Source organism: Copidosoma floridanum, unplaced genomic scaffold (genome assembly GCF_036245765.1).
Source record: "Copidosoma floridanum isolate Cflo_tuat_1 unplaced genomic scaffold, Cflo_Japanese_pri ptg000030l, whole genome shotgun sequence".
Lineage (NCBI taxonomy): Eukaryota > Metazoa > Arthropoda > Insecta > Hymenoptera > Encyrtidae > Copidosoma > Copidosoma floridanum.
In genome coordinates, this window is record NW_028321907.1 from 14,566,321 (window position 1) to 14,591,296 (window position 24,976).

The 24,976-nt window shown below is 37.0% G+C and overlaps 2 protein-coding genes across 2 annotated transcripts; both read right to left on the reverse strand.

Moving 5' to 3' along the window:
* Positions 1–4,666: 4,666 nt before the first annotated feature.
* Positions 4,667–6,547, reverse strand: Cpr97Ea (cuticular protein 97Ea). The gene is given in 3 exon segments (XM_089597017.1): positions 4,667–5,096; positions 5,566–5,819; positions 6,239–6,547. Coding segments are annotated over 3 exon segments (993 nt in total).
* A 13,468-nt stretch (positions 6,548–20,015) lies between these two features.
* Positions 20,016–23,586, reverse strand: CPR27 (cuticular protein 27). The gene is made up of 4 exons (XM_014353355.2): positions 23,509–23,586; positions 22,429–22,517; positions 21,580–21,960; positions 20,016–20,488 (listed from the first exon to the last, which is right to left on the reverse strand). Exons 1-4 carry the CDS (start codon positions 23,518–23,520, stop codon positions 20,248–20,250), a joined length of 723 nt encoding a protein of 240 aa, XP_014208841.2. The 5' UTR covers positions 23,521–23,586; the 3' UTR covers positions 20,016–20,247.
* Between the last annotated feature and the right edge of the window lie 1,390 nt (positions 23,587–24,976).

Sequence of the window (24,976 nt, forward strand, 5' to 3'; positions counted from 1 at the left end):
TGAAATGGATTTTTCTTAGGATTTTTAACAAAATGAGTTTCTGATATCTTTCTAGAAAAATTCATATCATAAAATGCTTTTGTAAAACCTTAAGTAATGGAAATATCTGGGTAAAACAATTCCGAGTTTAGAATTATCAATAGTATTCTAAATATATCAAGATAAATTGAAGGGCACTCTAGAGGATATCTTATAGATTCATACGCAGAATCTCTATCTCGATGCCCATAAGAAACAGTATTGATAAATAAAAAATAAAAGCCATAAACTTGCTACGGTGCCGAACAGTAGATATATAAAAGTTAGCGAGTACCATGTGGCAACCTGAAAACTCTCCTTCATGAAGGACGTCGTTGCATTAGTGAAATCATGTGTTCGTCATGTAGAAGGTGCAGAGTGCAGAGTTATGACACTGCACAAAATGTGCATTCTACTAAGAAGTTAGATACATACATGCTTATTGACACCGATGTCTTGGCTGCCATATTCTGATGTATCCATGTCCTTGTGATTGTACTTAATGGAGAAGATATCATATACTGCATACCTGGTTTTGTTGGAGGTATCTCACTTTTTTTGTTTTATTTAGATAGAGTTGATCAAAACACTTATGGGCTCGATTATGGAATGTTTAATTTTAACTTGGCTTTTTTTATACTTTACAGTAGTTTGGTTCTTAAATTTGTTTTTTTATTGCATTATACTGTGCTAACGATTACTATTATTATAGCTCAGATGTTAATGAGATTTTTTCGGAATTGACGGCATCTATAAGGATGTAGTGAAAATGATTGTTATTTTAGATTTCTAATGAAAAGTGGATACCTGTTTATTTAGTATCGGTATGTACCGCTATCAAAGAGTTATACTTTATTAGAGAACCATAAAAAGTACTTAAGTGAGTAAATAAATTCAAGATAATATTAAAAGGTTTGGAATTTTGTGTTTACCACGTATTGTGATTGTAGAATTCGTAAGTAATAAATGAGCGAATTGTTTATTTTAAATAGTTTTAAACACGGAATATATTCTGAACTTATTCTGTGATTTCAGCCCAATGAACTATATTACTATATTGCAATTTTTTACGTGTGAAGTATTTGATACTTCAACATCTATTATGCACTGAATTTAGTATTCTAAGATTCTTAATTTGAAAAATTGGACTAAATAGCACAAAAACTAATTATCATTTTTATTAATAAATTGAACTTATACAAAAATAATGACTTTCATGGTAAAAACTTTGATGTAGACGTAAAATTTCTTGTACATTGATATATTTAATTAGGTGATAGTTTATTACATAGTCCACAATGAGAAAGTCAAGTCTGCTGAATGCACCTGCTCTTTTTTGCCACTCGATTTTAACCCTACCTTTGCGATCAGAATATTGCGAAACAAACAAGTTTTGGACATTCACGTGAGCCCGAATTTCGGTACTTTGGCTGCGCATTACACTCTCTTTTCACTTTCTTTCACTTACATTTTGGTTTAATTTTTTAATTTAATACCAAATTGCTTGAAAGGTATTTATATGTTCCACTATTAGGTCTACTCCTGGTAATAATTTATTTAATAATTATTTATAATTATTTATAAAAAAAAACACCAAGAAATTTATGCCATTTCTTCAAATTCACATTTTTTAACGCTTCTTTTTCGCTTGCAAACATTTTTTGTGTTCTCTCATAGTATTTAAAAGAATGAAAATAAAAGCCAATCCGTTTAAGTTTATTCACATTCTCACTATTGTAGTTCCGACAACTAAACAATACAAATAAAAAAAATTAATGTCCATATTATTTCGAGGATTCGCAGAGACACTAATCTTTGAAATTCAGCACAGTTGGCCAAATTTTTCTCATAGTTCGCAATGCCACTTCCCGTCGCCGACAAGCGCACTTAAATCTCCTGAAAAATTTCAACAGCCATTTAGAAACAGGCAGAAAGAGATACTCGCTCTTGTTGCAAATACTACTGTAAATACTATCACCTCTCATTTTTCGATGTTCTAATTGAGCTATTAGTCATAAAATTATGAGAAAAAGATACTAATGATTGCTTGGAAAACAAAAATTGGGCTGACACAGTTGTACCTTGTACGTAAAAATAAAAACCGTGACGAGCTCAAAAAAAGCAAGAAGGGCAGGTACGCGTAACTACATAACTGCAGTTGAGTAACTGTGCACCTGATAGTTTCTGCTTTTAATTTATCCACTGACTTGAAAACTCAACTACAAATTTTCTTATAAAATTATTTATCACAACGACGCAAATTCCTCTTTCCCTTGTACTTTAATTTTCATGGCCAAATTTCACCTGCCGAATCTGAAAAATTGTGAATGTGTGTATATATTGTACGACCGTGTTATGCAATGCTGAGTGCACGGATGACGATGCTCTCTCGATCTTACGCTTTACGAGCATAAAAACGGATAGCCCCTTTCTACGCCTCTGAAAGAGCAAGAGGGATTTCCCATTCTCGTCTACCTTCCCGTGTCTCGAATGTATGCTGCTGCTCTCTCTTTTTATGCACATTACGTCAGACAATGTCGAAATCAAAAAGGATAATAACCTTGCTCACGGGTCGCGCCCGAGAAGCTACTAAACTTACACTCAGGAATTTCGGGTTGCTAGTATTATAGGCGCTAGTGGTTACAGTGGAAACTATACACTTTTATTGGATTATGGTAATACTGTCACTACCACACTCATTAAATGAGTACTCCATCTCAATGACAATGAGAAAATTTATAGTTAAATATTTTTAATTTTATCAAAAACTTATTGGCCAATAAATATACAACAGTACTATTTTAAGACCGAGAGTAACGTTCGGATGAAATTCTTACAGAGTGAAGCAAATAATTTTTTCTTTTTTACCTTTGTTTGCTATGAATCCTAAATTTTTCTTTAAAAGATTGAATCTAAAATAAAGCATTGTACAGCTAACGTTGACAACTGTTTTCTTGATTAAGTAATAGCTGATTGAATCATTAACAGCTTTATTAAGTTACATGAGGTTTTTTTTCGTTAGTGAAACTTTCTACTTTAAAGTTAGAAAGTTTAGTTTAGAAAGAAAAGTTTTCGTGCCTTCAGGTCTATGAATAATTGATCAAACGAATGAGATTACTAAATTATGCATGTTAATCGAATATGATGCTGGTGTAAACAAAAACAAAATAAAAAAAACAGAGAACAAATATCTACACATTTTGTTTTTTAATTGGAAGTTTCTGAGAAAGTTGGGCCTTTTTAATTTAGACTTTCCGGAATTTTTAATTTTTATTACTGCGTTTATTTAATTATTCAAATATTAACATTTTCTGACACTATTTTCTTCAGTTTAGTGAAACTAATAATCCATGTGAAGGAAGTTGATTTTCCGTCATACTGATTCTTTGACTTTGACAAGATATAAACGATAGTGGAGTATGAGGAAAATAAAAATCTTTTTATGTAGATAAAAAACTTACAGTTTAATAGTATTTAATTTTACAATAACATGTACATTATAAAATACACCCTCTTGTAGGATTCAAAAAAATGGAGTATCCAAACATATGATCGTTTTTCATCCCCAAGTTTAACAAATCAGAAATGCTTCTTCATTAATCTCAGCAAATAAAATTTTCTTATTTCGTGATTAACACTAGCAGAGTCCTCTTATTTTCCATATTTTCCAACAACAGAAAACAATAGTTGCCGTCCTTTGTTTTTTTTTCGGTTCATCGCCTCTTAAATGTTATGGTACAATGATAATGTAACAATTTAAAAAATAAGAACAGCAAGACGATGCAAACAACTTGTCAACTATTTCTTTCTTTCTCGCCTATGCGCATGCATACTAACAGTGCACATAATTTAATTAGACCCGTGGATTTGACAAAGAGCAAACAAAGAAGTGCACATTCACCCCATCTCTATTTGTAAGTGTGTGTAGGTGTGTTTGAACACATCAACGCAATGATTTTAATCATTTGTCGCGAGAGCTCGAAAGAAAGACAGAACAATATAAGCAACCTCCCGCATTTTTATTTTATGTGTTTTCACGCACACGCGCACGTACATGCGTGTTATTTGTTTTTATTACTCGGTGTAGTAGACCCCATAGCGTATAATATAATGAATGATAAATGAAAAAGATGTAGCGTGAAGTTCATCATCGTTCCAATGTCCCTCTTTTACGCTGCGCTTATGTGTGGTACAATGACGAAATATCAGCTGATAGCAAATAGTAAAAGAAAGACAGTGGGAGCAGGGAGGCTCTTCTGCTTATAGTTCTTGATTTCGATTGTGTACATTCAAACAATATGTATCAAATTTTTTCCTCATCCCTTAGTTTCTCATTCGTCCATCAGCTTTGTGGTATGACTTCTTTGAGGGTATGACCTGTAATAGAAAAAAGTGAAAGCTCTGAGAAATCCGTTTGGTGCTTGCGTGAGTTTGTTTATACGTATTATTGCACTCCTATTAAAGTCATGAAAAAAAAACTAAATTCAATCTCTCGTTAATATGAAAAAATCGGTTCCCTTGAATGAATTACAATTTATTTCCATCTATTTTTCAATTTTAAGTATATGTGCCATGAATTTGAATAAAAAGGCAAAGAAAATAAGCACACATATCATACTCACTCAAAAAGAAGCAATGGTCCAGCGGTTTAGTAATAGCCAAAGCTAATATCATGAAGGGGCTGTGCAGCACCTTGGGGTAGGGCATAATCTCTAGCGAGCTGGTCGAGAAGACCGCCGGCACTGCTACGTGCCTGGGGTTGGGGTCGAGGATGGTGAGGCTCTTGGACGGGAGCCGGTCCAAACTGCACGGGTCCGTTTTTGTAATTGGGTTGGGAGGCGGCAGACTGCTCTTCGTAAAGCTGCTGCTGGAGGAATTGCTGCTGAAGGGCTGCATTCAAGCTGGCTGGTCTAGCAGGCTCGGAAGGTGTGAATATGGGCTGCTTTGGGGCTAGTCGAGGCTGCTGGGCTGCTGACGCGTAGATTGCTTGAGTGTGCTGCTGCGTAGCGTACTGAGGCTGGTACTGCGGCTGGTAGGCTGGCTGGCGGGCTGCTGCTGGAGCTGGGGCTGGTCTGTGAATGAAAAGTGGCTATTATTGGTTTTCAGTTTAGTGACGGCTTACAAATTTCCTTGACCGTACCTGACAGTTACGAAACTAGAAAATTAATTCCCTTTGATAATGGTCATACAATTTTTAACCATTAAATTTTGGTATGAACAAAAAATCTACTCAATTCTAACTTAATCTGATAAAAACTCTTTTAGACAATTGAGTCACATATTCATGTAAGAACGTATAGTGGAAAATTTATCATGGAACCAACTATGATCCTTCATATTATTATTATGTTCAGAAACTTTTTATAACCTACGTATTAAAATTATGAAGTGTTTTCGCTCAGATAAAAATATAATCCGACGCATAAATTTCAAGCGAGCATATCTATATATTTTCTGTTGATTGCAACAAAATTTTTGGCGACTGTATGACTTTCATAGCTTGTTAGCATTTACGAAACTCCCATTTTCTTGCACTCATTTGATTTTGTGAAACCAAAATTTTACCTCGCGGGTGCAGGTCGCTGGTACTGTTGCTGCTGATACTCCTCGTACTTCTGTGCCTCGAGAGCCTCCTTGCTAGTGGTCTCATCGACAAGGGTTGGTGGTGCTACGGTGATACCTTCACCGGACGGCTGGAAACCGTACTGATCAGCGCCGTACTCGACCACGCGGACCTTTCCGCCGTCGTCGACAAAGCCATACTTTCCCTTGACCTCGCCATTCGCTTGCTTCGTTTCGATCTTTCGTTGGAATCAAAACATTCACTTTTATCGATTGCTAGGTATAGTTTTGATAGAGCTTTAATTATTTTTCATTTTGAGTAGGCAATAAAAGACAAAGACTCTGATGTCAAATACGTGCAACAACTAGACAGCAATAGTTTTTTCCATTCGTATGAAAATCAGAAGTTACCAGCTCTGTCATTTTATTAAAAAAGGTGGCATCCAAGCCTCTGTTGAAGACTACTTAAATTGAAAGTGCATTATTTTCTCTACAATGTTTCAATGATAGTTTACGGTTTCATTCATTAGTAAAACTAATACTCTTGTTCTGTACAGTATACAATATTGTCAATAAAATAATAATGGAAAAAAACTTCTCTACAGCCTTATTTCTCTTTAATCAATAGGTCATTAAGAAGACGTAACGCGTCTTTTACCTTGAAAGAGCCATCAGCGCCCTCGAAACCGTAGGTGTAGGATCCATCCTCATTGTGCCGGTTGATCTGCTTGAGAATAGCGACGGGCGTGGGCTTGGGAGCACCGGGCTGTTGTCGTGCTGGCGATGCGGCGTTGTAGCTCCGGGGCGTCGGGTGGACCGGTCGGGGCTGCTGGCCCGGCTCAGGCTGCTCGTAGTCCGCGTAAAGTTCACCGCTGATATAATTGCCGTCCTCGCTCTGGTAGCGCTGACCCGTTGCGCTTCTCGTCGTCAAAGCCAGCATCAGCAGTATCAGCCCGATCTGCTTCATTAAATCAGACGTAATTAGCCCCGGGGATTTGTTTCGGGGAGTTGGGGCCCGAGAGTTAGTAGACTCGTTTTTTTAGAATTGCTTATTTTTTAGTTGTTGGTAAAGTGAAACACGTTCAGGTTGATTTTTTGCAATCATGATATATCGGGTTGAGTAATCGAGTCAGGAGAATGTGGGACTTTTTTGTGCGGTTTGCGGTAAATTTTTAAGAGTTGGTGAAATTGACGTGGTTACGCGTAATTTCATTTCGTTGATTTTTTTTCGGCAAAGATACGAGCGTACTGCTTGTGGAAGATATTTTTACGGAAGCACGCACGTCTTGGGCTCGAAAAAGAACAAAGGCTCCGTATGAGATTGCATTACTTGTACGTTTAAAGGACGAGGTATAAATTGAGTAGGTGAAAACTTTCACCTCCAATAAACTGTCTTGCTCGGGCGAGTCCCGCCTTGGTCTGGTTGCCCTTAAAAGTGAATGCCAAGACGTGGATTTGGCCCTGAAAATGTGGCACAACGAGAAACATAATGATAGCAATACACCCGTGTATTACTCGAGTAATCTCGGTATCAAAAAACGCTCAAATAATATTCCTGTGGTATCAAGCTTGCGTAAACTCCATCAAAAATGTATTTATGAAGCTGTACAGATAAATATTCTCATTCATTATTACCAGTCAAGGTCTGGATACTCACTTACATAAGTTAATCAATAACCTCGCGATATTAACTTTATTTCAACGTGAATTCAATACAGCTTTCAAGCGTACCTGATATTATGATTTAGATAACCTCTGAATCAAGATTTTAATCCCATTACACCCGACAAGCCATTCCTCTTTCCCAACGATCCAAGTCCACGAAACATGAATCACCGCCCGCACAGCACACAAACCTGCTAGTAGCCCGAGGCTTCGGAATCGGTGCAGTGTCTCAGGGAGCTGCGGTTGCTGTCGTTATACTCGCGTTTGCACGTCCTTAGGGAGGACGAGGGCGACTGCTGCTCGTCGCACTCGTCGTACTCGTAGTAGATGCCGTAACGCTCGTGCATGCAGTCGAGCTCCTCAAAGCAGAGTTCCCGTATGCCCTTCAGTAACACGTAGAAAAGTAGTAACTGCACGGCGTTTGACAGTATTTGTGATGGCGAAAAGTATGACCAAATCAATGCGAACATCGACGAAGACTCGGCCTTGCACAGGTGCGAGAGCATTTTGCTCTACGTAAGAGCGGAAACTGGTTATTTATTACACGGTGATTTTTGGTTTATTTTCTTTTTTTTATTGATTTGAAGCGAGCCTCTTTTTTACGTATAACCTCCCGAGCGAGTCCACGGTACGGGGCGTGGTGAAAGTGAGAGTCGAGTGTCTTTTGTTCGAATCAGGCGGATGTAGTTTTGTGAAAAATAAGCGAGCTTGCGTCATACATAACGATCTATATACTTTTATAGATACCCAATAGTTCACGCAATATTTCAAACGAGTCGATCTTGAGATATGCATTTTTTTGGAAAGTATTTACCATGATGCATAACTTATTAATATCACGATTTTTTTTCTGATCGCTTTGTACCTTAGAATAATGGTATTACGTACGTACATAACGAATGGAGTGTTGCGTCAATTTGGTGCTTATGCTTGTGTTGAAACTGTGCAATCTTTTAGAGAAAGTTGAAAAAAAAACGTGATACACTGCAACACCTAACTTTGCCAATATTTGAATCGCAGTGCACCATCGCAAACACTGTGCAATTTCGCGTGATTACAACCGAAAGTAATAACGAATGAAAGAGATTTTTTAACGCCGGCTCGTCGAAGCGAAGTGATAATCGATACGCGGCAATTTTTTAGCTGTAATTGAAGCTTCTATACATGACGTTAAATTTGTTAGAGCCTTACAAAAGTTTTAAGACTTCTTGAGTGTCCATGAAATTTAATTTCCACCATGAGCAATCAAACAACAAAATTTAATATTCTAGAACACCTTTGTCAAAAGTAATGGTAGTTTTCCTACGAGTTTGAAAAGTCTCTGTTTGCGAACCGAGACGTTTGCGGCCCGAGCCGAAGGCGAGGGACGTAACGAGGTTCATAAAGGAGACTTTTCGAACGAGTTCCGGAAAACTGCTTTTTCGCCCGAGGAAGTACCAGCTTCCCAAAACCACCCGAGGGCGGAAAAATATTTTATTCTGATATTAATGAAATTTTACTGAAATTCTAAATTTTAAATCTATAATTCATGTTTTTTCGTATTTAAATTAAAAGCTTATTTAAATCTAAAGCATATAAAGATACGAAAACACCATACATTAACAAAAGCCCGAGTTTTACCTTGCACATAATCATCACTTTTCAGTATCAAATAGCAAATAAAAATCAATTGCAACTGCACCAATACGCAGTCGGCGAGTCTTAGTTGTAACTATCGCTAAGCAACTTCCGCGATGCACTTTTACCGGAACCTCCTATTATCCGTACGCGCACAGCCGAGCTTTCAATAGTCGTGCGCGCACGAACTTCCTGGTTTGGCGATGCCGTGCTGCCGCAACTACTGCTTTCCATCGATTGCGATCCGGTTTAATGGCGACGTTTGGCGATTATGATTCGTAAGCCTTTGCGATCGGGAGACTCGGTGAAAACTGTGTCTCTCTGTTTCGTAGCGGGCGCGCTTGTTTCGTAACACGTGCGCTTGATACAAAAGTTTGATTAATTTCTCGCAGCTGCCACCACCTCCGTTCTGCACCCATGCTTTTTTACTTAAATTTTTGGTGCACGCTCTATTACGTGAGCTGTACAATGACTAGTAACTCTCCAATGATTTTTTAAAGAAAAGTATATTGATATTAGATGTTTAAGATATTTTTTCTTTTCGGTTCCTAATGTTTTAGAGTAATAGGTCTTTTTATTACCAAGTAGTTACAAAATTCACAGATACCGACCGCGTTATATACAAATCTGTACAAGTGCTAATCGTATGCCACTAATCAATCAAAGCATAAGATTTTCTTTGAAACACCTTTCTCCGTACCATGTTCCCAGCTCGTGTACATTGTGAGGTGACTTAATCGTGTGTCAAAGTAAAATATGATCTCCATCTGGCCCTGTATTATCTTATATGTCAATGTTGCGTACGCGTAGCGTTAATTTTATTCATCACGTAACTTGTGCAATCATGGCACTGTGTGAATTTTCCAAACTTTAAGTACTTTTTATAGAGAGGTGGATTTGTACTTCAGAAATACGAGTTCAAGTGGATCTGTGCGATACCTACTTCGAGACAAGATGGTCACGATAAAAAAATATCGGTACGAGATCAAACAAAAAGAGTCCTACCGTTATGGATTTTCATTTATGATTATTTTAATTTGCTTATTTAATTAAACGTAGGAATTTTTATTGAAAAATTCTTGGTGGTCACAACATAAAAATATAATACAAAAATATTAATCACCGAGAAGATATTTAACATTTGAATAAGATAAGCCATTCTTTTTTTTCAACATTTAATAGTTCCTACGAATAATTAGTATCAAAATCGATATTCTTTAATACGTTTACACCAAATCTAGCCCGAACTAATTCATAACGACCCAAAACGCGGGCTGTAACGTGTCAGTTCCGGTCTAGGCAAGATGTAAAATGATATATATATACACCACGGATGAAAGTACAGAATGCTTAAATCTCATGTTAGTAACAATACACATGCGACCTGGATACTACCCCTTCAGTAGGAAAAATATAGTTGGCACCTCGTATGCATCCAACTAAGGCAAGCACAAGGAGTCCCTCGGGCATTGCTTCGCAGGTCCCTCAAACCTAATGCTTGCTATGGTGACTTGCGCTACCAGGTACAAAAAATACTATTTCTGTGTAGTTATTACCTATTCATTATTTATGCGACTGTATGCTACCTTACGAACAAACGTCGTAATTTCTTTGTTTTACGCTATCCTGATATCGTGTTTAATTATTTATTTATTTGTATTTGATCAGAAGGTTCTTAACTACCGATTGGGAAGATCACTCTCAACTTGTTGTTGATATGTGTATTGTTTTATTTCATTAGGTAATATGCTTACAATATTTATTGGCGTCTGACTCTTTGCAACTCTTTGTAAACTGATGTGCATATATTTATATAATTTTTATTTGACATTAGTATTATACATTTACATTGTGCTTAAGAAGCATCCTTCAATTATAATTTGTAAATTATATTATTAAGTATAAGTTGTTTACGTAATAAGACGCTCAAATTAACAAAGATGCGAGTTGTCAACTGTTTTAAAAAAATGTATCTGTTTTGGGTCAAATTGGCAAAAATAATCAAAGCAAAAGAAGCTTAAAAAATTCTAGTCAGTGTAGCCCATGAATAGGCCATCAGAATTGCTGATCAAGAATGACATAAATACGATATGGACACACATTATAGTACAAACACGCATCACAAACTCTACGTACCGTGCCGAGGGTGCGCATCTCGTTAATCATCTTTCCAAATAGAAACAACAACAACAATAACAAAAACTTCGGTCTTCCTTTCCTTCTTCGAACTCAAAGTCTTCAGAAGTGGCAGCAGTCTCACATTCAAAACAATAATTTTTATTACGGTGCCAAAAAAAAAAGGGTTGAGAGTGTCACTAATGTGGTGTCGGCACTATCTATATTACCGTGAACGTGTCGTTGTCAAGTTTCAACAATTCATTGAGGCTAGTGCTCGCGTGTGAAAGCAGGCAGGAGTTATACCGGCCCACTGCCGAACAGGGGCCCTCATATACCTTAGCCGGTATCGCCCCCCTTTGGGCACACGTTCTCCCCCCATTTTCTTAGGCTCTCGTTAACACATGCTCCGTACTCCAAGTGGCCCACAAGTCGCGCTCGGGTATAAGCGCCCCTCTGCATCCCCTTTGCGAGCACGCGGGAGGACTTTCACCATAATACCGTACGTAAGTAAAGTAACTCTGAAATCTTGCGCATGTGTACGTCTGCCGTCTGTCTGTCTTCAACGTGGTTCTCACCAAAGGCTCGCTACTCCCTCTCACTTTTGTCTCGAAGGCCCTGTCGGACAGGCAAGGTTCTCCTCGACCGGCCTCTGGGCTATTGTGTGTATCAGTATACAATATTATAGACTCGCACAAGCTGGTAACCGCCTAAATGGCTCGTTTTGCGGCGCACCTTGGCTTATTGGCTCCGTCTCTGTAAGTGTCACGTGCAATGCAAAGAGAGATCTCTCCACAGTATAACTACAGTTGTGGTTTTTCTTGCTCCAAGTCGTGTCAGTAGCACTTGTGGGTTGAATACGAATTCAGCTACGATAAGCTCGTCAAGAGGAAGAGTCTTCCACGGGAGAAATCAAAAAAGGAAAGTCTTTACTGGCCTTGCACTTGTTTCTGGCTCGTCCACTTGTTGGGTTTGGATTCGCAACATGAGCTCGAGTCCATTAGTCATTTATTCTTTATTTTATTTATTTATTTTGCTATTATTTTGTTCTCTTATGCAGTGAAATTCAGTTACAGGGTTTTGCTTCTGATATTATACGATGAGAGTGCCATTGTACTAGTTTACTCTGCCTAAGCCGATTTTCTTTGATTCAGAAATTGAATCATTTTGTTCAATGGATATTACGTAAAATTTCGATTAATGATACTTTCCGCAGGTAATGGCACTTTTATTTTTGAAGTTTCAAGATTACATTACAATGATTAGATAAGCCCTGAGTGTAATGTAGAAGCCTGCCGTGTCTCTTTTTCAACTGGTACAACTTGTTCCTGACAGAGGAGTTTTTTTGCAACTCTTCACTGGTTGGGCATACACGTCGAGTGGAAAGAAAAAAGATGTATCAAGGATAGGCTGATTAGAAAGTAAGAAAAACAGAGCCAGCTTTGTAATGTAATATTGACCATATGGCTCGATGAGGGTGTGATGAAATTATCGAGTTACAAGCGAGGTGCAATTCAAGACCACAGTGGTTGCCCATTTCTGTCGTCGATTCTTATTACGCGAAAAACTAGAAAACTAGGCGGGGTTACGCTATCACTTGCGGCTTTTCATCGCTAAGTAAACATTGCAATAGTCGAACAATGCGTGTTTCGGTACTTTTTTGGGTCGACGTCTTACGCAACACAAATTGTATCGTAGCGATTTTACGAGAAAGGAAAAAAAGATCCTCATTTTGATAATCACTGCCCATAAATCTTTTGGTCATTAAAAATCATCATTATTAAGCATGCGCATTGGTGCGAAATCCAGCTGTTTGCTGTCCGGCGAACAACAACAGCAAAAATAAAAACTTGGGTGAAAAAACGTTGCCCAAACACAGAAAATATTCCGAAAATCTCATTAGGAAAATCGCAAAGGAACTTGCTCGCGTACCTGACCGCTGTTTGAAAAAGAGAGCTGATTTCCACGTGGAAAACTTGCAGGTTTCGCCTCGGCCTGTAATTAAGGCCGAGGCGCTACTTTTTCTGTTTTCCTAGCGGTGAAAAATGTATAATGGAGTAAGCGTTAAGCGTTTAACGATCGATGGTTTAGTGTCTCCGACGCGTTTGCAAACAACTCGTAAGCGAAATCTCGATAATCGAGTAAAAAAAAAAACAAGACCGAGATTTCGGGCGTCTGTGAAGGAGAGAAATGGCTGGGGCGTAGTTGTTGTTGTTGCCCCAAATTTTTTTTCAAACTCGTTAAGTGGCTGACTTTTATTGATGGCTACAAGAGCGCTTGGATGTTTTGGGGAAATCTACGAATAGGTGTAATACGATGATGATGTAATTTGAATTTTGACTACAGAAGTCTAGTGATTGCTTTTTAAAGTGAATGGACCAAGCGTTACACATATGTGTGCTGTAATTTACCGTAGAGGATTATTTGTTTTTCTGTTTAAACGTCTGGGAGAATTTACTTATCAAGAGTAATTAATTCATCCAACAAGATTGTACACATAAAACGAATTAGTAGAATCTAACTAGACTTTTAATAATGGCATACGACAAGTTTACTTATCACTTTATCAGCAACCCTAAAACAGACGAGCTATTGCAAAACAGTTTTTCATGTGACTTATTATATAATTTTGTGTTACAATTCGTGTATAGAATTTTTGAAGTTTATTTTACAATTATTTTTTTTTAAGTATGACTTTTTCTTTGTCCTGGTAGCTGTGGAGGAAAAAACGGAAAATAATTAAGTGCAACTATTTACAAAAAATGTAAAGTAACGACCGATTATTTACAAGGGTATTGCTGCTGAACCTCCTATGCATAGTGCGCATGACACTATCCACTATTCGAATTTTTTTTTCTTTCATAGATCCTCTATTTCGTAAAAACAATTGTGTGTAAGTACGTACACAGTTTTTTACGTAGTTATTTTTCGCCCTTTTCTCCTCTATTTTACAGTATGCGATATTTTTTTAGGTGTTTTCTTTCGTTTTTTCGTTAAGTGCTTTCTCTCGTTCTTATGTTTCCGATACATTTATAACTGCGAGGTCAAACATGCCACTTTGATTATTCAATTTTTGGTTGAGACAGTCAGTGTATCTCAGGTTAAATTATATGTATGACCTTCAAAAATTTGATAACATATCACATATAATACAAAATAAAAGGAGATCATGACAAAAAAAATAATTTTCAAACATGCATTTTTTGCCAACATCAATAACGCGATATAATGTCTATTGAACACAAAAAGAAAATACATACTTTACGCTGATACGTAAGCACTTACAACAAAGATAACTCTAACTATAAATTCAAACAAAAATCAGCAAATCCGCAACGCGATTCCACTTTCGTCGGTACAGCGAACTTGTGATAGCCTACTCTCGATCAGGTATGTGACTAGCACACGTAAGTGCGCTGCTCGTTAGTGTCTGCGTCGTGAATACGGAAACGCGCAGCCTCTCTCTTTTTCGCTCTCGTCATATAAACCTTATAGGTAACTATTATGCGCATATATACTTATCCGGCTAGGTAACACGTGAAATAGCTGTCCATGATCGATTGACGCTCGTTGTCTGGCTGAATAAAATGTCGCTCTGTGACTTGGCGAAAAAGCGTTTATCACGCAAGTATTGCGTGAAAAGTTATGATTGCATGCGTGAAAATATTTGACACAGATTCGAAGTATTGTCGGAATATTACAGTAATACGGCGTCGAGGTCGGCATGCCGAGACGAAAAAAAAAATCTCGAAGGAAAGTAACCGCAGAGAACTCGCCATTATATTCACAGAGAGTACGAGCGATACAGTACATAAAGCAGCTTGGAAAGTCCCAAGGAACGTGGTGTAGATTTGTGTGAAATGTGAGGTCGCGCTGGAACTGATATGTGTGTATGTGTGTAAAATAAAGGATACAGCGATCAAGGAAATGGGAAGTATACATGTTACGCGCGATGACGACGAAACCGGGCTCTTGTGTACTTTCAAGGCTGTTAAAAAGCTCACATGCGCGTGTCTGTCTGTACGGCTGTGCGTAATGGAAACTCACCTGGTGCTGAGGAAAAGTGTTAAAAATATTGATACGGATAGCAAAATCATTATGCAATCGAGCCATGCTGGACTAACGTGCTTTTAATTTCCGTTAAAAAAAAAAAAAATGTCCGCAGTTGAAGGATAAGGTGAACACGCGCTATATATTATACGTGTGTGTGTAGACTAACGCAGTGATTGGCTACTGAAACGACAGAGTTCCGTAAAATATTGTCATATCAACATACGAACCATATGATCTATCAAGTCCACATCAATTCATTGCCTGAATTTCACTAAACGAGCAAAAGACCGTGGTGGCACACTTAGCTAACTTTACTATAAAATTTACTCTTATCTTGTAAAAGAGATGAGTTCACCATTGGGTAGTGAATTGTATTATTAAAAACTCTGTACGGGTGGTGATTCATCTGTCTAGACTAGCCATATGTAAATGCAAGTTTGGCTACCATGACTGGCGCCCTTGTGAATGATAAAAAGTTGAAAGTCGTACAATCAGTGTGATAAATCTTCTATACTACGCCTTCCTTGAGAATGTAAAAGTATAGTTTCAACCTATTGCATTACTAACTATGCGTCATGCGGGAAAAACGTAGGAAGAAGCAACAATGACTGGAGCATTAATATTTAATTGTTCATATACATATTTTTATTAAAATATGTACCTGTAGAAAAGCAGAAAAGGTATACAAAACGTGGGTGATTGATGTTTTAATTGAATAAAGACTGTATTTTATGCAAGGAACTGATGCTAAATTGCTGAATTATTTATGAGCTTCAGTGACAAAGGAGGACAACGTTAGAATGTAGTAGTCAACACCTGAAAATTATTTTTTGACAATACCTATTAGCTTAGATTCAGTTACTGCGATGAAATTATAGAAGCATTCAAATTTTTGGCAAAAATATTTTGAAGGGTTATTTTTATGGACGTTATCAAGAGCACTAAGCTAGCATTTTTTTAATTCACTAGAATTAGAAAAATATAGATATCTCTCGTGATGTCTCTCATAGTGACAGTCACTATTTGAACAGAAAATGGGTATTATGTACAACAATCGTACTTGTGAAATAAATTTCGGTCACTTTCATGAATTATATATAATTAAACACATAACGCTTCAGTCGATTTACTTTGGTAAAAAAGATCGATGATCAACAAATTTTAAAAGCAAAGTTTGCATTTAATAGAAAAGTCACTATACTGAGAAATACTTTCAGTCTGAAACAATCGTAGTAAGAAAAATTTAAAATTATAATTAAATTTTTAATAGATTAACATACTTAAATTTTATTGTTATTATACTTTTTAGAAATCATCCATTGTTTTTTGAATAATTTCATCGACACGAAAATATTTAGTTTTTAAAACATATTTGCAAAAACTACTATACAATATTAAAGTAAAAATTTGAAAATAATTAGACTTATCAATGTTAAATTAAAAATGAAAAACTGCTATAACGAGTCTACAAGTAATTAAACCTATACAACCGCATAATACAGTTTATGTTTTATAAAGTCTTAGATTTTTTAGAAAATTGTATTGATGATTATTTGTTGCACTATTGTATGATATCCTTATCTTTTAGATAATCTGTTGAAAATTATTGTATCTTTTATAAAATAGATTGACCAAAAAAAAAAAATGATAAAAATTAAGGCATCGATCGTCATCTGGATTTTGAAATCACGTAATCAATTTGAAAGCTTGATAATGGTTATTAAAGTGAAAGTCGCTGCGTAAATAATCTATACCTATAATTACTTGTAAATTCTTGTCGGAGAGCCTATACACATCGATAAGTGGGTTTCTGATACTGGTTTGTAAGCCACGACATTGCGGAAGGCCATTAAACTTCCGACTCATTAAACTTGTTAACAGGATGCAACTTGTACATTACATCAGGCGTATTCAAATTTTTTTCCAACGAAATAATTACAGAATTTTGCACTGTAATAAAATGCTAAACAGATGCTAATTAATGCAAACATTTTTTTAAACTACTTTTTTTTCTTACACCGGATTAGGTACACCGATTAGGCATTCTCTATGGAATAGTTTAAAGTATTAATTTTTAGTGTAATCAATAGGTACAGTATTTTTAAGCATTTGCATGAACGTGGGATCTCGTAAATCATTTAAAAAAACAAATAACTTTATTCAAGACAACTTAAAAAAAAAAACTACCAGAAAACGGTCTATTATTCCTACAACATTTACATTTGGGTGAGTAACTCAAATGTTACCATGCATGCTCGTACAACAGTTACGAAAAGTGCAAAAATAAATGGGATGTCTAAATAATTTTAGTTGGTGATTTAATAATTTTCCAACTTAGGCTCAGTATACATAATCATTTTAGTTATCCGAGTTGATTTTACGATGTAGTAAGTACAATGTGGTAAGATTCAGGAGCTGTATGTAAAAAAAATCCACATAAATATATATACATATATACGTTTATTTAATATTCTTTCATTTGTTAGTATGATATACCAACAAATTTTAGCAAATTGGCCAAACAAATGACTTAGCTGGAACTCAATGTGGTTCTTAAGAAATTACAATGGTCAGAAGAACTACAACAAACTCTTGGTGGTAAGTACAAGTTTTTCCTTAGTTAAAAGAAAGTTTTCCAACACCCGTGTACAATATTCAGCACTACAGACAGAGTAGCAGCAGTTTGTTACGTTAGACCGCAGAGATTAGTCAGCAGCTCTCCAGTGAGGACGAAAAAAGCCGTGTGCCCGTTCAACGTAGGCTATTCCATGATGTAAGAAAATAAGGTGTGGCGTTGCGCATCCATTTTGATTGACCAATCAGGAACGCTTCCATCGCGCCGCCATGTCTGTCTGCGAATTTCAAAAGCTTTTAAAATATAAAGCATATTAACATCAAGAAAATCGTGAAACTATTTCAATATTTTCATTCCAGTTGTTTCAGTGACCAAACGTACAATTCGTGAATATTCACACAGAAAAACTGACTAAATAGGTAATCATTCATCAATTGACGTACATGTATATTCATACGTATGTCTATATCTATATATATGTCTCTCACTTCGAGGTGGATGCGGGGGATAGATTTTAGTTTCAACTTTGTCCACTTCGTTTCATTGTATAGGCTCTTCGGCGCTGTAGTAGTCACATCTCCTTCAAATATGGCGTCGTGATGGAAGGCGCAGAACGGCACGAAAATGAGACCTTGGAACGCCACACCTTATATTCTTACATCATGGGCTATTCTTTCAGTAATGGTCACATATTAGACCAGATAAAATATATATCAAACCAGCTTACAGACTTCTACGTTGTATACAACAATGCGGAGACAACGAGGTTGAATATTGGCCACTGCTGCGTACATATGCATATGTATCTGCAAGTGGTTTGTGAACATCTGGGTATACATATACTTACGGCACAGTGGAACCGACTTTTATAGCAAAGGACACGCGGGAACGGTCGGGTGAAATGCGCGTATGAGAAGTTTGAAAAATTCCTGGGTGTGGTCGCGAACTCTGCTCGACTGTACTACATACGTGTGTAAACTAGCTGGTTTGCAACAGCACCATGTCGGCCTGCTCTCGAATCTTTTCTTTGTACGACGATTAAGTGCACGTGTGCGTGGAGGTGTATTGCACAGACCAAGCGAGCAGGATGTCGGCGCGTTCGGCAAGGTCGTTCGACTGTTTGCCGATTTTTCCCAACTTTTCGTCTTTTTTTTCTTATGAACTCATATAGCCGATTGCATGCACCATCCATTATTTTCTTTTTTTTCCCGCCTCCTTAGGCCCCATTCAATGCTCAACGTGTTCCGCTTTTCTATGTATGAGATAGTTTATCGCGTGTTGAAATAATGAATGTGCATGCTCTCCGATAACTGCAAAAGTCGTTCTCCCCCTCTCATTGCTCGCTTTGATTGTAAGGCTAATGATATGGTTCATGGAATAAATGTATGCACCGGAAAACTTGCGTGCGTGTGTACGTACTTAGTCTCTTGGCGTTTTATCTTTCTAGGAGAGGAATTTCAGAATTTTATCGGCCCTAAAGATGAAAATTAAGTAGCTACAGAACGTGTTACGTCAATAATGCAGATTTAAATATAAAACAAAATTAAGTTAAAATTTTTTTTCCCTGATTAAAGTGTCATTGAATATTTCAGGTTGTTATTGTCGATTTTCAGGACTGCAAACCCTATAGCTGAATTTTTCGGACAAATCACACCTCGAACAAACTTAAAGGACAAAAGCTGTGTGCTGTGTGACTACAATTTGAGTTGCCGAACTGATGCGTGGTCTTTAATTTTGTTCGCTTCTTATGGTTCACATAATTATAAACGACTAGTGCACGTTTTTCGTCGATTGCATGGCATCGCGAACACAACTACTTATATACGTATATATTAATCATCATGGGGCACGTTTTGGTAATTCGTAATCTTTACAGACTTATAGCTTTGAGAGAGTATATAAGAGGTGGCCTTTTCTCGCTTGAGGACTTTATCCCTGTGAAGACTCGAAAGGATTATTTGGCGGTACAAATGGAAGGGCAAGAGGTGAGCCGCTACATAAATAAACCCGTGGGACGGGTTGTTTCGTACTATTCGCTTTATGTTATTATCCTGAATGTATTCATTCACTCACGTGTATCATTTATTGGTATTTTTCTTAGAAGCGTTTTATTTTTGCTATGAAATAATATAATAGAGGAAATGACAAATCAATTGATAAACGACTGCTCCACCCACAAGAGCGTTTGAGAACATTCGAGAGCGTTTGTTACGAGCGAAAGCTTCATAAATTTTCAATCGATCACAGAGTGTTAAAAATATCCTTACAAGTTGTCAATCCGACTTTTTATTGACTGATGTATGAACAATGTTTCTTTGACAGCTATTTTTCTAAAATTAATCCTGTGCTTAAACCTATTTCATTGATTTCTTAAGACATTACACAGTTTATAAAAACATTTGGCTGCGTTTTTAAATTTTTTGTTAGTCATTTATTTTAGCATTCCAATCAACAAACTGCGCAGCCTGTACGAATAAAATTATGATTGAGCAGATACGAAAAATCGTCAAACTGTAATTTAAAAAAATTCGTAAACGAGACGTGCAAGTTTATTAATAAGTGAGCGAAGGCTATGTACATAGGTCACCCGTAATGTAAGATTAAAATGAGTCGCAACAGTAATAATCATACAATAAATAATTTCATCGCCTGTAATTCACACTGTAGGAGCCAAGATTTAAGTTGACGTTCGAGGTCGCTTGTCCAGCAAATTTGTTTGGCTGTGATGGTCCATATGCTGCAAGATCTGGCTGGTACTGTGGCTGATACTGCGTTCTATACTGGGGCTGATATTCAGGCTGGTAGGCAGGTTGATAAGCTGGTTGCGCTGCTACAGGTGCAGGGGATGGCGCAGGCTTGCGATAGGCTGTGGCCACGGATTTGCTGAAATACAAATTTTACCATTTAGTAAAAATACTGACTTGATGTTTAAAGTAATAACTTTGGTGTTGCTCAGAATTTTTTAAGTGTATCCTGGTTACAGAAATTTTCATGTATAAGATAAAAAACAACCCTCTAATTGAAAACAAGCACTTCACTTAAAAATAAGACAGTAAAACATAAATTTGTAATATTTTCCACGAGCATTCCGTAATAAAATCATGTAAAATCTGTGCTTAAGAAATTGTGTTGGCCTAAAGTTGTATAAAGCCAAAGCAGAGGCCAGAGCAACAGGCAAATCTAGAGCCTGAGATCGCGGATTCCCACAAAGTTTGCCTTAAGAGGCTCGCTATGACCTTTGGTTCGCTCGATCATCGCACGAACTGTTCGCTTTGAAAAAAGTTTACTTGAAGAATATTTTATCACTAAGAGTATTGAGCTTATTTGTTTAAACCCATTGTACACAAAGGTCTTTGAAACAAATTTAGGATGAAAATTTACGAGTTATTCCTCTGATTTTTGCTTGAAATAATAGATTAATGCATGTACTTTAGATTGAAAAAATGTATCAATTTAATTAAATATCCTGAAAAAAAAAATCAAAACTATCTCTCTTGAAATTCTACCTGCACAATTAATCAAAAAAAAACAATTTTAAGCTATTCTTAACAATTGCTCATGCGCAATTAGCGACAAAACACACCTATAAAAGTTGCGTGCATTGACGTCGAAAACTCTCGCGTGTCGTCGAACAAAGACCGCTGTCTCTACCATTGACTCGTTAAACTAACTTATCGATGTATTAATATGCAAATATTTAATTACAACCACGCAAAATTTATGTCATTTATTTAACTTATTATTATTTTCGAAAAAAAAGACATGAAAAGCGACTCCATTGAATCATATTGAATTTGTTTGAAAAAAATTTTGAGACCGTAGATAATTACTGCTTGTTTTTGCATCCTTTTTTTCTTCGTTGCTATTAAACACGAGATGATTGAAGAAAACAAAAACGCAATATCCTAATCATGTGTATTGTACAATGATCTTTACGAAGAATATATTTTACTACTAAATAAAAAAGAGCCTACCTTGGTGCTGGATAGGCTAAAGGTCGTGGCTGCTGATAGTTTTGCAGAGGGTATCTCTTGGGCACAGGTTCGTACCTCTCGCCATTAGTATACCTCGGATCGGTATAATAGATCGTGGGGTCCTCGCGATATTGTCCATCGTCGTCATCTTTTTCACCATTCAAGCTGTTGCCATGGAGGGTCGGTGGTGGGACGTTGATGCCTGTGCCGGTGGGCTCAAAGCCGCGCCGGGTCGCCCCATATTCGATCTCGCGCAAACTTCCCGTGTCATCGATAAAGCCATACTTTCCATACACCTCACCTGTTGGATGCTTTGACTCGATCTTGTAGCTACCATCGGCCGCCTCGTAGCCATAGCTATAGCTTCCGTCCTCGTTGTGTCTGTCATAATAGGTGCGACGCATAAAATAGTAGGCGGAAATGAATAGCATTGCACGCAATACCAGGAAGGTGGTTGCGAGCTATTGGCCGCAAAAGGTAAAAGTATGTAGAGCGAGAGATAGTTGTTGGAAAAATTAATTTAGAGGGAGAGAAAAAACAAGGTGATTGACAAATTCCTGGGAGTACTAATATAGAATATATGTATAAGGTGTTATCCAACACAATGCCAGAGTAATTATGCAACGAGCATATTACTACACGCTTCGTCCAGCATGCGGTCAAAAGAAGAAAGTAAAACCAACTCTTTAAGACGGGCTATAAGCTCCACTAGCCATGGTATCGTTATATGCACCCCCATTGTCTCTTCTACGCGCAACACAATGGTCAAATTATCCTCACGCCCTTTTTGCTTAATTACACGTGGCTATTACAGGCATTCGTGGGTGCGTAATATTTGTACTCTCTCACCTGTTTATTTGTTTTAAAATCGGCACTGGCGTTGTTGACTGATACTGCCCGAGCGTCACCCCGATGCTACCCAGCAAAGCCGCGATAATCTGTAAAAACAATAAAGGGACATGAAAATAATCTACAAGAAAGGGGAGGAAATTATTTTTGAATAATGACTATAGCAAGCCAGTGCGTCGGTCTGTCGTTTTATATAGACATCTGATTGAACAGTGGACGGTCCCTTTCGAAAGAGCAGGTATAACTTGCATAAATCGCGCGTGTCTGCGGCCGGTGGTGATCGGTATGTCGCTGCACTGGCTTTAATAATCTCTTATCTGGCGCGCTCGAGAATTTGACCCTACCACGCCTTTATCGCGCGCGCGTAAGTCCATATATAACAGAACAGAAACACTACCGGTCGGTAATTTTTTAACGATTAGCTTGCGATTAAATTCCGATGTAATGGGCGGCCTTTGTAAGGATTAAAACAAAAACAAGTGGCTGAAACGCTTGATTTATTGCCCGATCGCTTGTTCTCTTATGCGAGTGCTGGACACTCGCAAGCTTGGTGAAATGACTTCGATATAACGATCATAATAACACTTGATAGTTTTTGATCGATGTTTTAAAGATATTTTAGTTGATAATTCAAATCAATTAATATTACTGAAACATCTGAAGGTTCTTATCTTTGTGTTAGCATTTTTAACAGTAGCAGATACCTGTATTTGTTGAAAATTGTTATGTAACTATTAGAAATACACGGAAAAACACGAAATTATTTTATTATCATGCACCTTTTGATTGTAAACTAACTTCAAGTGTTCCAAACAAAAGATGAAACAATCAAATAATATTTCTTGTTTGTTTGGTAAAAAATTAAAACAGAAGCGCAGAACGAAATGAACAAATGAACAAAAACTATAATCGATTTTCGTCCCCTTTTAACACTTCTTTCCAATATTTTCTCAATTTTTCAATAAGAAAAAGCACAATGTCTTCACTAACGTAAAAAAAAATCTTAATAGCACTGAACCTCGTAAAATTAAGTGTAAAACACGTGCAAGCGTCACAAGGCTGCAAGAAGAAAGAACTCACAAGTAGGCGCATCGTAGTCTTCGTGGTGCGGTGTGTGGTTTAACGTGTACAAACCCGAGGCTCTTGGCAGGAGAGGAGGAGAGGCGCAACGGCGATTGTGTTTGTAAAGATCGCCTCACGCCGCACGGCGTACGACTTATATAGGTCCCCATCGGGAACGGCTTGGCTGGCTGTTTGGTTCTGTCTGGGGGCTCGCCCATGCAATGTGTACTGAATATGCCCAACCACCACTTCGGCTCCCCCCAGCGGTAGCACCACCTTGTGAGTATGATCCTGGGCTGGCTCTCCTTCTTTCTCTGGCCTTTTCTCCTTCTCTCTTCTTTTCTTTCTTTTTCCCTCTCGTGGTGTGCTCAACTACTTGTATGTACTGCTACTCTCGAAGGCGCGCTCGACTTTGAAAATCATTTAGAATGGACACAGGTGTAGAGACGGTCACATTTTTGGACGTGGGAGATTAGCAGTAATTTACCTAGACATTGGGTAATGATATATTGGACTTAATTAGAAAAAAGGGGGAAAGGGAGAATCGGCTTGTTCGGTAATTACGTTGTTGCCTTTTTTTCGTACAGATAGTGTTTAATATTTTATTGATAATAAAAAGTTTTTTATTAAATTAGTTCTAATTAAATTATGTTTTTGTTTACTTTTATTGCCTGGTAGTAAATAGTAAAGAATTTGACTTTTATGTTAGAATGAACGGCAAAGAGGTAATTCAATAAACTACGTTGGAAAAAATATCTAGATTCAATATAATTTTAACAAGGAACAAAAATTACATGTAATTATAGTATAAAATTATGTACTCTTGTCTTTTGAGATCGTGACAAGTTTAGTTTTCAATGATAAATTATATTTTTTCTAGATAAGTAATTGACTACGTTGAATATGACACAATTAAATTGGAAAAATGATAAGTTTTCATAAATATGTTTGTTGATTAATATAGCTCATTATGGATTTTTACATAAAATTTTAAGAGCAAAAAACGTTTCTTTACTTCTACTTAGACAATTCAATCAAGATCCTTTTAAAACCCAAAGTGCCATTCTAAATAATAATAATAACAATAAAAAAGATTACATCAAAATTTCTGATTAACATAATACGGTTAACATATCCATCAAGAAAAATATATCAAAACGAATTCCTCATGCTTATTTGTAATTCATTTAATTTGTGCTCGAATATGCTGTTATTTAATTCTGCTGTCATACACTGCATCAGATTTCCGTCTTTTTCCTTTGAGGAAGATTCCAGCTTACAATAATTGGAGGCATTGCCCTGCCCACGAATCGAACTGTTTTGACCGGATATAAAGTTTTTAATCAGACTGGAGAAAATATACATGCCCAAGTATGAGCGAGGCACTGTTTTTATCCTGCAAAACATGTTAATACGTACATAAATATGGTGTAAAATTTTAACTTGAATCAATCTACTCGGCATAAATTTGCCTCCCCTCACATAA